This window comes from Protopterus annectens, chromosome 2.part1 (genome assembly GCF_019279795.1).
Source record: "Protopterus annectens isolate FY-2018-M chromosome 2.part1, PAN1.0, whole genome shotgun sequence".
Classification (NCBI taxonomy): Eukaryota; Metazoa; Chordata; order Ceratodontiformes; family Protopteridae; genus Protopterus; species Protopterus annectens.
This window is the reverse complement of record NC_056729.1, coordinates 1,704,085,380-1,704,096,330: the sequence shown is the minus strand read 5'-3', so window position 1 is coordinate 1,704,096,330 and position 10,951 is coordinate 1,704,085,380. Positions and strand designations below refer to the sequence as shown.

At 42.4% G+C, this 10,951-nt stretch overlaps 1 protein-coding gene across 2 annotated transcripts in view; it reads right to left on the bottom strand.

The window, feature by feature from the left end:
- Positions 1–600: 600 nt before the first annotated feature.
- The window catches only part of CENPS (centromere protein S), a 769,124-nt gene continuing 758,773 nt past the window's right edge, over positions 601–10,951 (bottom strand). For both annotated transcript variants that reach the window (XM_044063150.1, XM_044063149.1), the window contains exon 5: positions 601–1,428. In XM_044063150.1, coding sequence (XP_043919085.1) covers positions 1,270–1,428 — 159 coding nt within the window. In that variant the 3' untranslated portion in view covers positions 601–1,269. The remainder of the gene's footprint in view (positions 1,429–10,951) is intronic.

The following is a 10,951-nucleotide window of genomic DNA, read 5'->3' as shown; positions in this document are numbered from 1 at the left end:
ACCTGTAGCTCATATGGACAGGAGCAGCTTGTAGATGCCCTAAGGCACAGGCATACACCAAAGCTGTTCTAGCCTGTGGGCATTGATAATTTGGAAAATTGGGGCACAAATGGCTATGTTAAAAACAGTTACACAAGGGATAGGTGCAAGTCAGAGATTATAATCTTTGTAGGTTTCGTATATGAATGGACATAATCAATTCATATAGAAGTTAAGGGTACACCAGTCATTAAACAATTTACTTCAAACAGAATCAATAAGCTTGTTAAAAGAGTAAAATGTTAAAACTGCTACAAGACAAGACATGACTACTGTTAAGTTAGAAATCATGTCATACATCTGAAGCCTGGTAGCTTAATCTCACATCAGTGTGGTAGCTCAAAAACACAAAAGAAAAAGTCCTTTCATGTCTCTATTTAAATACATTTGATAATTCCCCATGAAGAAATTAATCCCAACAAAGATTCCATAAAACGTATGCTGCTGACAATTCCAACCATGCTTAGAAGTCACATTTTCTCTGTGCTTTTTCTGGAATGGGGAGTGTAAAAACACCATTTAAGGGTAATCTATTAGCTTAAAAAATTAAAACTACAGCCCTTTAGCTTGTGAAGATACTTTAATAACATAGTCTGATCTATATGCCACTTACAGCTTAGCACAAACTTTCTTCAAAATTTCAGTAGTACAGAATTCTGCTTTAAGTCATGTTGGGCAAAGGGAACGGTTCCTGGGCCATTATCTGCCTGCATCTTTGTGCCTTTCTAAAAAGGCAATTTCTGTTTTCACCTTCACTGTCAAAACCATTATTTCGATATTTTTAGTGCAACACATGCAATCTAAGTGACACAAATTCTGATGCAGTTGGAATTCCCTGAAAAGTGGGAGGACAAGATGCAGCTCGTGTTACTTTCATCTCTAATTTAATCTGTTATACTTGTAGTCTAATGACTGCATACATAAAACATAACATGCCATTACAAATGGTAGAAAATACCAGCAGGCACAGATGAATATTGTTGGCTGGAAAACAGCAACTGCTATAACATCAGTTCTGAAAAAAAAAATGGAAGCAATATGCAAGCTGCGTAAATACATACTACATTTTATACAAAGGATTAATAATATACAACATAAACGCAAACTAATCATTATGTGTATGTTTAGTGCCGCTGCTGTCCTTTTAAACAGTCACCATTTTTGTTGATTGCAGGGTCCCATCTAAGCTGGGGAAGCTGACTCAGTACTGAGGGCGGGTACCATGACAGCTCATGCCATGTTGGAGTCTTCATCTTGTACAACGGACTCAGACTGAATATCAGATGACTTGACTCCCTTCATTGCACTACTTGATTTCTTCTTCTTCCTCTCCTTCTGCTCTTGATTATTCGCTGTGAGTTGATCACATTTTTCTGAGATAAAGTTGTACTGTAAAACAAACAAAAAAAATCATTAGAATAGGGCTTCAAATACCAGCACATTAGAAAGGCCATCACTAAAACAGGAGATAAGCATTCCAGGGAACACAGTTAGTGTCTTGAAAACAACCAAAGTCTCCAAGATTACAGTTTGTGATCACTGGAAGAGAGGATAAGCCACCCTCTGGGGACAATAAAGTACGGTCCTAGAAGGCAACAGATCCCCTCATGGTAAAAATGAAAATAATACTTTTCAAGGTAACAAAATGTGAATCTCCAGTAATATGCAGATAACAGCTCCCCAACAAAACAGCAAAACCCTCCTAAACAAGAAATGTTAACATTCTCCATACAACAAAGATCTGAGCTGTTAAAAACAGCAAACAGTAGAGCTCTTCGTGGCAGCACAGAAAAAGGCACTTCAAAATATACACTAAAAGCCTATTCTGAAGTTAAACAGTAGCACTCCCCACAGTAACAAAGAATAAGATTCCCTTAGTGCAATACAGTACCGAGCTCTCCAATACATCAGAGAGCAGGTCTCCTCAAAATAACAAATAACAGGGTTTTTCTCAGTTCAGTGGGGCAAGGAAAAAAATTTCAGGGCTCTGGTGCAGAAGGATAAAGCCCTGACTGTAATGTTGATGACCTGAGTTCAAGTAGGAACTCTGGCTCTAGAGGAGCCAGATGGGGGGGAGATAAGCAGCCATTATCCGCTCTCCCATCCTTGGAGGAGGAGATGCCAGTCTCCAATGCACATATGCAGAAGCACAAATGTGTAGACAGAAAGCACTGAGACTCTGTATTGATGCAGAAGTACATCAGCTGCCAATTGTGGGGTCAGGCAAATAAGAAAGCCAACCATGCACACCCCAAACTTATATATATACATATACACACACACACACAAACGTGATGGCTCACTTCATAAGAATAGAAAGTTAAGGCCCCAAAATTATCAGCTGGTTTCTCCAGTATCAAGATAAAAGTACTATGTGAGATCATACAAATCAGGCAACAGAGTCCTGCGACCATTATCCCTTGCCAGTTCCCACCCTAGACTATACCTCCTCTTTCAAGGAGGGCTACGCCAGTCAAGCCCGGGGTGAATTTATGAGTGCCCATCCAATTAACAAAGTCCTGTTTCAAGGAATACAGTGTATCACACTGTTTTACCTACAGAGCCTGTTCCAGAGGTGAGGGAGATGCTGAGAAAGAAATCTGTCTCTCAACCTTGTTTTATTGGTCTGCTGAAGCAGGTTTAGCTCTCTTGTTCTGGTGTCTGTGGGACTATTTGAACTGTGAAGGTATAAGTGATCTTGGACTACTGGGTCCCTGACTGTTCAGAAGGCAAGGCACAGGTCTCCTCTGAAGAGGCTGTAAGGCACAGAAAAGAGGGAGAAAACTTCTAGTCTTTCTAGTAAGGTATGGATTTTAAGCCTGTGATACTCTTTGTTAGGAACCTCTAGGTTCTTTCCAGCTGTTTTATATATCTGGTGAGATACATCCAAAAACAGGGCACTGTATTTTATAACTGATCTGATCAGTGCTGAATACAACCGGACAATAACATCTTTAGATCTGGATGACATTCTCATAGTGATCAGCTGTACCACGTAGAAGGATTTCTTGACAGTCATTGCTACATGGTAATAAAATGAGAGGGATTTGTCAACCCAGGTTATCAGGTCTTTAACTACATTTTCATTCTGAAGTGGGGGTATTGTCAATGCTATACGCTAGGGAAATAGTTCATCTACCAAATGTGACAATGTTGATTCTTAAGCATTTAATTTAAGCCCATTTTCAATATGCCAGGCATTTACAAATGTAAGCTCTTGATGGAGGCCTTCTGTGTCAGAAGGAGGGATTTGACAATAGGTTCATAGATTAGGTTCATAGATTAGTACTAAGTTAACTGCCCTTGCGAGCCATTTTAAGCCTAGCCAATTATCCCTTGTGAGACTCAAACCTTGCACCTTGTGTTTGTAAGGCAAACACCTTAGCCATTAGGCCACCCTCCCACTATGCTGTCATCCACAAACTTGGTTAGTCACAAGTCTTGGTTTTAAATTTGTAGGTCAGAGAACTAAATACCAAACAAAAGCAGTTCCAGCACTAACCCATACGGGACACCACTGGTCAACTTCGTGTTCCCCAACTGCCCTTTTCACCTGCACCATGTGGATTCTGTATTTCAGCAATTTTGCTATCCATCTTACCACACAGGGATCTATTTTTAATGCATTTAGTTAATTATGTTGGCATGGGGATGGTGTCAGACACTTTGGCTAAATTATGGTAGGTTGTGTGTACAGTGTGACGATTTTTACCTTTCTGAAGTTCACCAGGTCCATTAGACAGTAAGTATCTAACTTTTACAAAACCGAGTTGCTGCACATCTAGCCTGATTACATTTTTAATATCTATGTTAATCAAGCCTGTTACAATATGGTGCATGGCCTTACAAATGGGACTGGTTAGGCTGATGGGCCTATAGTTTCTGGGTCAGTAGAAGGGCCACAATTATGGAGTGGCTTTGCCAGTGCCATACACCATACTTCGCAGACTGAGCCTGTAGTCAGTCTCTGGTTAAATAGATTATAGAGGAGTTCTGCCAGGACTTGTTCAGAAGTATTTAACAAGCAGGGTGGTATGTTACATGGTCCCATGGAGGAAGTGTTCTTAGTGTTCAGTACACAGTCTTTACTGATGGGGGGGGGGGGGGGTTGCGAGATAATGAGGACTGTAGCAATTTGGATCAACTCAGGAGTGAAATATCACTAAATGCGTTTGCTAGTGCACTGGCACTGTCCATTACGTATGAGTATGTTTTGACAATTTGTGTGAGTGCTGTACTTTGTTTCTTATTTTCCTAACACAATTAAAGAAGGATTTGTAATTGCCGGGGGGGGGGGGGGTTGGATATGTTATATACTCCAATGAGGTTCTTTTTTTATTGCAGATTTATGTTGGTAGACAACTAAGGTAGTTTGCTTTTAAGTACCCCACTGTATATGGATCTAGATGGCACCACAAGTTATTCTATATATTTATATGAGTATAATACTCCCTTGCAGTCCTGTCTGCTGAGGTGATGTTTGGGTGAGGTTGTTATAAGTGAATTATGAAACTTCATTACAAATTTTTAAGAGATTTGTGTACTTGAAGTCTTTGAATTGTAATATACTGGATTCATGGGGGTTATTTTGAGGGAGAAGCTCAATGGAGTTTTTAACCAGATTGTTTAATGAAATCTTGGAATGTGAGAGGATGCCTGAGGAGTGGTGAAGAAGTGTTTTGGTACCAAGTTTTAAGAATAAAGGTGATATGTAGAGCTGTAGTAACTACAGAGGGATAAAATTGATCAGTCACAGCATGAAGTGATAGGTTCATAGGTTCATAGGTTCATACTAGGCTATCTGCCCGAGGGCATTTACAAGCCTAGCCCATAGTTTTGTGGCTTACGCCACCCCTTTAGTATGGGGAACTATACCCATTATTTTGCTGTGCCTCTGTTGAGCAGTGACACTGAGGTAATCCCTGGGGTATATCTGCGATCTCCCATCCATTGGTCAAGATTTCTCTTGAACAAGGCCAGCGAGGTGCTCTGCCTCACATATACCGGGATTTTATTCCACAGCATAGGGAGTCTTTGGGTGATGAATCTATCCCTCCAGCACGTCCTATTAATAGCCGTGTCGAGGTTTAAGTCTCCCACCCTTGTGGCTCTGACGGATCTAGATTTTTGAGGTGAAGCATATTCATCAAATCTGGGTTTGACATGGCCTTGTATGTTAGGCAAAGGTCACCTCTGAGCAAGCGGTGGCGACTGAATAGAGCTGGAGTTCTTTCAGTCGGGCAGCATAAGACAGATGTTTGAGACCCTTTATCCTTTTGGTGAGGAACTTTTGTGGCCTCTCCAGCTGCTGCAAGTGTCGGGTCAGATACATTCCGAATGGGGCATTGTACTCAATCATTGGTCTGATGAGTGATGAGTATAGGGAGACTATGACCTCCCTTGATCTAGATGAGAATCCCTTCATGATAAGGTGGGCAATGTAGAAGGTCTTCCTAACTACTTTAGCTACATGGGTGTCGAATGACAGACTACTATCAACCTGGGTCCCCAGGTCCCTGATAACTTCTTCTGTACTCAGTGGATTGCCACCTATTTGGTAGCTAGGGGTAACCTTGTTTTTCCCGAAGGGTATGACTATGCATTTTTTGGCATTTAACTTTAGGCCATGGGAAAGAGTAGTGGAAGCTAGGTTAAGAAGGGAGGTGATGATTAGTGAGCAGTACTATGGTTTCATGCTGGGAAAGAGCACTACAGACGCGATGTTTGCATGTTTGCTCTGAGGGTGTTGATGGAGAAGTAGAGAGAGAAGGTCAGAAGGATTTGCAATGTGTCTTTGTGGACTTATAGAAAGCCCGATTCTGTATGGCTTATGCCACCCCTTGATTTGAGTATACTGTGCCCTTTTTAAGGTTTAGTTTACTGTGCCTCTGTCTAATAGTGACACGGGAGTAATCCCTGGGACAAACCTACGATCCCCCATCCACCTATCGAGATTCTTCTTGAAGAGATTCAGTGAGGTGCTCTGCCTCACATGAACTGGAATTCTATTCCAGAGTGAAGGGAGCCTCTGGGTTATGAACCTGTCCCTCCAGCAAGTTCTATTTATTTCTGTGCTGAGGTTCAAGTCCCTCGAGCGTGTGGCTCTAAGGGATTTAGATTTACTGAGGTGGAGCATGTCCATTAATTCTGGATTTGAAATAGCTTTGTATGTCAGGCATAGATCGCCTCGAAGTAGGCGGTATGCAACTGAGTAGAGCTGGAGTTTTTAACCGAGCAGCATATGGCATCTGTTTGAGACCCTTGATCCTCTTGGTGAGATACTTTTGGGGTCTTTCTAATTGCTGCAGGTGTCGGGTAAGGCACATCCCAAAAGGGGCATTGTATTCTATGATGGGCCTGATGAGGGATGAATAAAGGGGCACGATTACCTCTCTTGATCTAGATGTGAAACCCTTCGTGATGAGGTGGGCTATGTAGAAGGTCTTTCTAACCACTTTGGCAATGTGGTTTTCAAAGGAGAGATTGCTATCAACTTGGGTCCTCAGGTCCCTAATAACTTTCTCTGTACTTAATGGGTTTCCGCATATGTGGTAATTTGTGGGCACATTGTTTTTGCCAAAGGGTATGACTATACATTTTTTGGCATTTAGCTTTAAACCATGGCGCTGGCACCAGTTATCTGTCTCTGTGAGACCTTTTTGAAGGATGTTTGTATCAGCTGGAGAGTTGATTATGGCACCCAGTTTGCAGTCGTCTGCGAACTTGGTGAGCCATAGTCCTCCCACGTTTGCCTGTACCTCAGAAAAGTATATACCAAACAAGAGTGGTCCCAGGACAGAACCCTGTGGGACACCACTTGTGACCGGTTTCGAGTCTGACATAGCTCCAGCAACTCTCACTCTGTGGGTTCTGTCTTTGAGCCAGTTTGCGACCCATCTTGTGACATAGGGGTTTATATTTAAGCTGGATAGCTTATCTATGATGCCCGAGTGGGGTATTGTGTCAAATGCCTTTGCAAGGTCCAGATAGGCTGTGTGGACTACCTTCCCTTCATCTATGGCTTTGGTGACTGTTTCGAAGAAGTCAACCAGGTTCAAAAGGCAGGATCTGCCCATGACAAAGCCAAACTGGGTAGGATCTAGTGTCTGTAGGTCCCCAATGTCTTTGTTTATGAGCTCCATAATGATCCTCTCCATAGCCTTGCAGACTAAGCTAGTCAGGCTTATGGGGCGATAGTTTCCAGGGTCCGTAGAGGCTCCACCTTTGTGGAGTGGGACCACTGTTGCTGTACGCCATTCTGTGGGCACATATCCTGTAGTGAGGCTGAGATTGTATAGCTGTTTTATTTGAGGGATTAGTTCCTCTTGGAGTTCATGTAGGACGCAACCTGGGACGCCATCTGGTCCCATGGAAGCAGTGTTTTTTGTTGTGGAGAGGGCAGCCTTCACCTGAGCATCAGAGATGTTTGGGAGGCAGCCCTCTGCTGGGATAGATACTTGCTCTTTTGGGGGGGAGGGGGGGGGTTTTGCACTGAACCTGTCTACCAGGATATTGGCTATGTCTGTGGGTTCAGTGTATTTTTTGTCGTTTAGAATCAACTCAGAACAAGTCTGGGAGTTGCATCCCAGGTTTCTAACATAACTGAAAAAAGCCTTATGATTGTCTTTGGTGTCCTGTGCAATTTTTCTCTCGAAGCTGGCCTTGGAGGATTTTATGAGGGATCGTAATTTTTTGCTAGTACTGATCAGAGATGCCTTCCCTATTAGGGATTTTGCTCTATCATGTAGTAGCTTCCTCCTTCTGTTGTACAGTTTGTTTATGGCAGGGGTCCACCAGACTGGACGCCTGCCTTTGGATGATTGGGTCTTGGTTTTGTTTGGGATAGCATGATCCATGCGTTCCTGGAGATGTCCGTAGAATGCGTTTATACAGGATTCTGCAGTTTGGGCCATAGTTTCCACTGGTCCTGGGGCCTTGAAGGATTCCACTTCGGTTTTGAGAAGTGAGAAGTTCGCTTTTGAGAAGTTTTTCACTGTGGTTTTCTGGGCTGGGGGTGGGGTCGGGATGTGGACATCCAGTGAAATTAATTTATGGTCTGATCTTACCAATGAGGGATATACTTCTGGTGTGGAGCATAGAGTCCCCATGTTGGTAATGATCAGGTCTAGTATGGTGTCCCCTCTTGTGGGAGTGGTGACTAGTTGTTCCATAGCATTTGAGTTTATAATTTCCAGGAACCTTTGGGCTAAGGTGCTGGGGCTTGAGTAGTGCTCCCAGTCAATGTTTGGGTAGTTGAAGTCGCCCAATATAATGGTGTTCGGAGAGATCTTCATGTTCTCCAATGTTTTCAGGAAAGCCGAGTGGGATTCCTGACTTTGAGAGGGTGGTCTGTAGGATGCTATAAACTGAAAAGCAGTCTTGCCCACTGTTAGTTGCACATGGATGGTCTCCGATACTTCGTGCAATGCCACTAACCTGGAGGTGTGGATATCCTTGATAAATATGGAAACTCCCCCTCCTTTTGTGGTTCGGTCCAGGTTTTGGGGCCGAAAAGCATGATATGAGGTATAGCCTGGTAGTACTGGGGTGCTCTCTGGAGCCTTGAACCAGGTTTCTGTCACTGCACAGATATCAATGTTCTCCATACTGAGGAGAGCTCAGAGTTTGTGCATGATGATGCTACATTTAAGTACCAGGTTAAGAATAGCTTGTCCTCTAAATCTGCAGGTAACAAACCTGGTCTACTGAGTGTTTATTTAGTACATCTAAAAAACTTCTGTGCATATCCTACTTTGGAGATGTAGGTACTCTGATCAGTTGATGGGTAGTTAAAGTCTCCCAGAATGATGGAGTTCTTAGTTATGGAGAGTTCATCCATAACATATAGGAACCTGGCATGAATTTTTGGGGTCAAGTTAGGTGTTCTGTAGCAGGTGATAAACATAGTTGATTTTTGTTTAATGTGATTTGGAGTTTGATCATTTCCATTTGTGGGTGTCTGGAAATCTGTCTAGAGGTGATATGGTGTCTGACAAACATAGACACTCCACTGGGTCTATGTCAGATGATCGAGTTTTCAGAAACTCAAAACAAACTTTAAAAAAACACAAAAATCTACTTTTATTTTTATTTTTTATATACACATATTGGCAGTCTACAGCCCCCTGCAAATTGTATATACCAACTCTGAGATTGTACTACAGCAAGGAAAAGGGGAAATTTCCCAATCTGGGACCCCACTTCACCACAGTTGCCATGGGCACTAAACCTATGCATAGAAGAAGAGTTTTCTGGGCATTTAAACCATGTTTCAGTGATTACACATATATGGATGCCTTCAAAATGCAGGAGTGCCTCAAGGTCAGGCAGTTAGACTTCTGGCATTGAATAGAGCCACATTAATTCAATCCTGTTTTGCTAGTGATACATTTGCTATATTGGAACGTTTAATAACTGAACTTTGCCTAAAAGGCACTATGGGGGCAGCAAGGGCTTTGGCCAGTATGCAGAAGCTCTTGAACGACAGGTGCAGACCATCCCTTGAAAAGCAAGTAGGACTGTCAAGCATCTCAGTCACAGCTCGACACATACTGAATCTCTCTCAAAATGACACAAGTTATTTAGCCAATCTTTGAAGCGAATTATCTTTACATTGTTACTCATAAAACAGTACATAAATGAAATGGACCTGTCTTCACAGTGCTGGGTATGCTACACAGTGGCTGGTGTGTTGGCAGTTCTCTCTCTGGTATGAAGAACAGGTGACACCCACTGCCTTCATGTTATATGTGACGACCAGGGGCTATAGTCTCACAGTCTACCCTGCAGCTGTCAATTAGTAAAGGCTGACTGGTCTTAATGTACAGAAAATGAACACTACTACCTCAAGTAATAGCCAACACCTGCCATACCCAAACAATAAACTTTAGGCAGTACATCTGTAGATCAGTTACAATTATTAATGGCTTCCTAGGATTTTACCCACCTCAAACTGTGCTCAGTGGCTTCCAGGGCAGTCTTACCAAAAGTAAGACTGCCCTGGAAGCCACTGAGCACAGGGAAGTCTTACCAAAAGTAACTGCAAGTGGCCAAAATTATATTGCACACAAACATGTTTGATGTCATTCCGGAGGATTTAAAGATAAGTCTTCAATACCAACACCACCTTCCCTGTCTTTACCATAACACTGCCATTAGCCATACACAAAGAGCATAATTACCGTCTCCCTTTAAGATAAGCCAAACATTGACTATTGATTTAGAAGAAAAGCTTGAGTAGTAACTCTTCCAAGGGCTTCAGCCAACAATTACTAATACCATTCCAATGTACATACGCTTAAAGCTAAAAATAAATAAATCACCAAATCACCAGTCAATGCAAACACCCTGGAGCAACTAGTTAGCTAGAGGGACAAATATCCTAGACTTCGTACTCATAAACATGGGGGGGGGTTGCTGCTCCCTCCCATGCATTAATTCCTCCCTGGTATGATCTGACCACAAAATGATCTCCTTCAGTATTAAAACTAACCTAGAACTCCCATCAAACTCCATACCTGTTAAGAACTTTGCTAAGGCCAATTATCTCAAGCTAAGTGACAGCGTATTAAACTTCTAAGCCCCTCTGAACCTGGATGACACTGAGGCCTACTCTGTGCTGTACACAAAAGCAGTGTACAACCACATTCATAGCTACACAGAGGAGGCAGTACCTGTCAGAGTCAAACCTATGGTAACTGGTAAAAATAAACCACCCTTGAGGACCCCTAGCATAAACAGGCTATTCAATAGGAGGACAAAATATCCTCTCCAAAGCCAACAGACAAAATAGTGCAAAAGGACACCCACCAGACTAAACAAACAAATAAATCAGAGAGCTGGTCAAATTTGCCAAAGCAAACTATGAGACAAAAATAGCCACCCAGGTGAAAGATAACCATAAGCTTTTTTT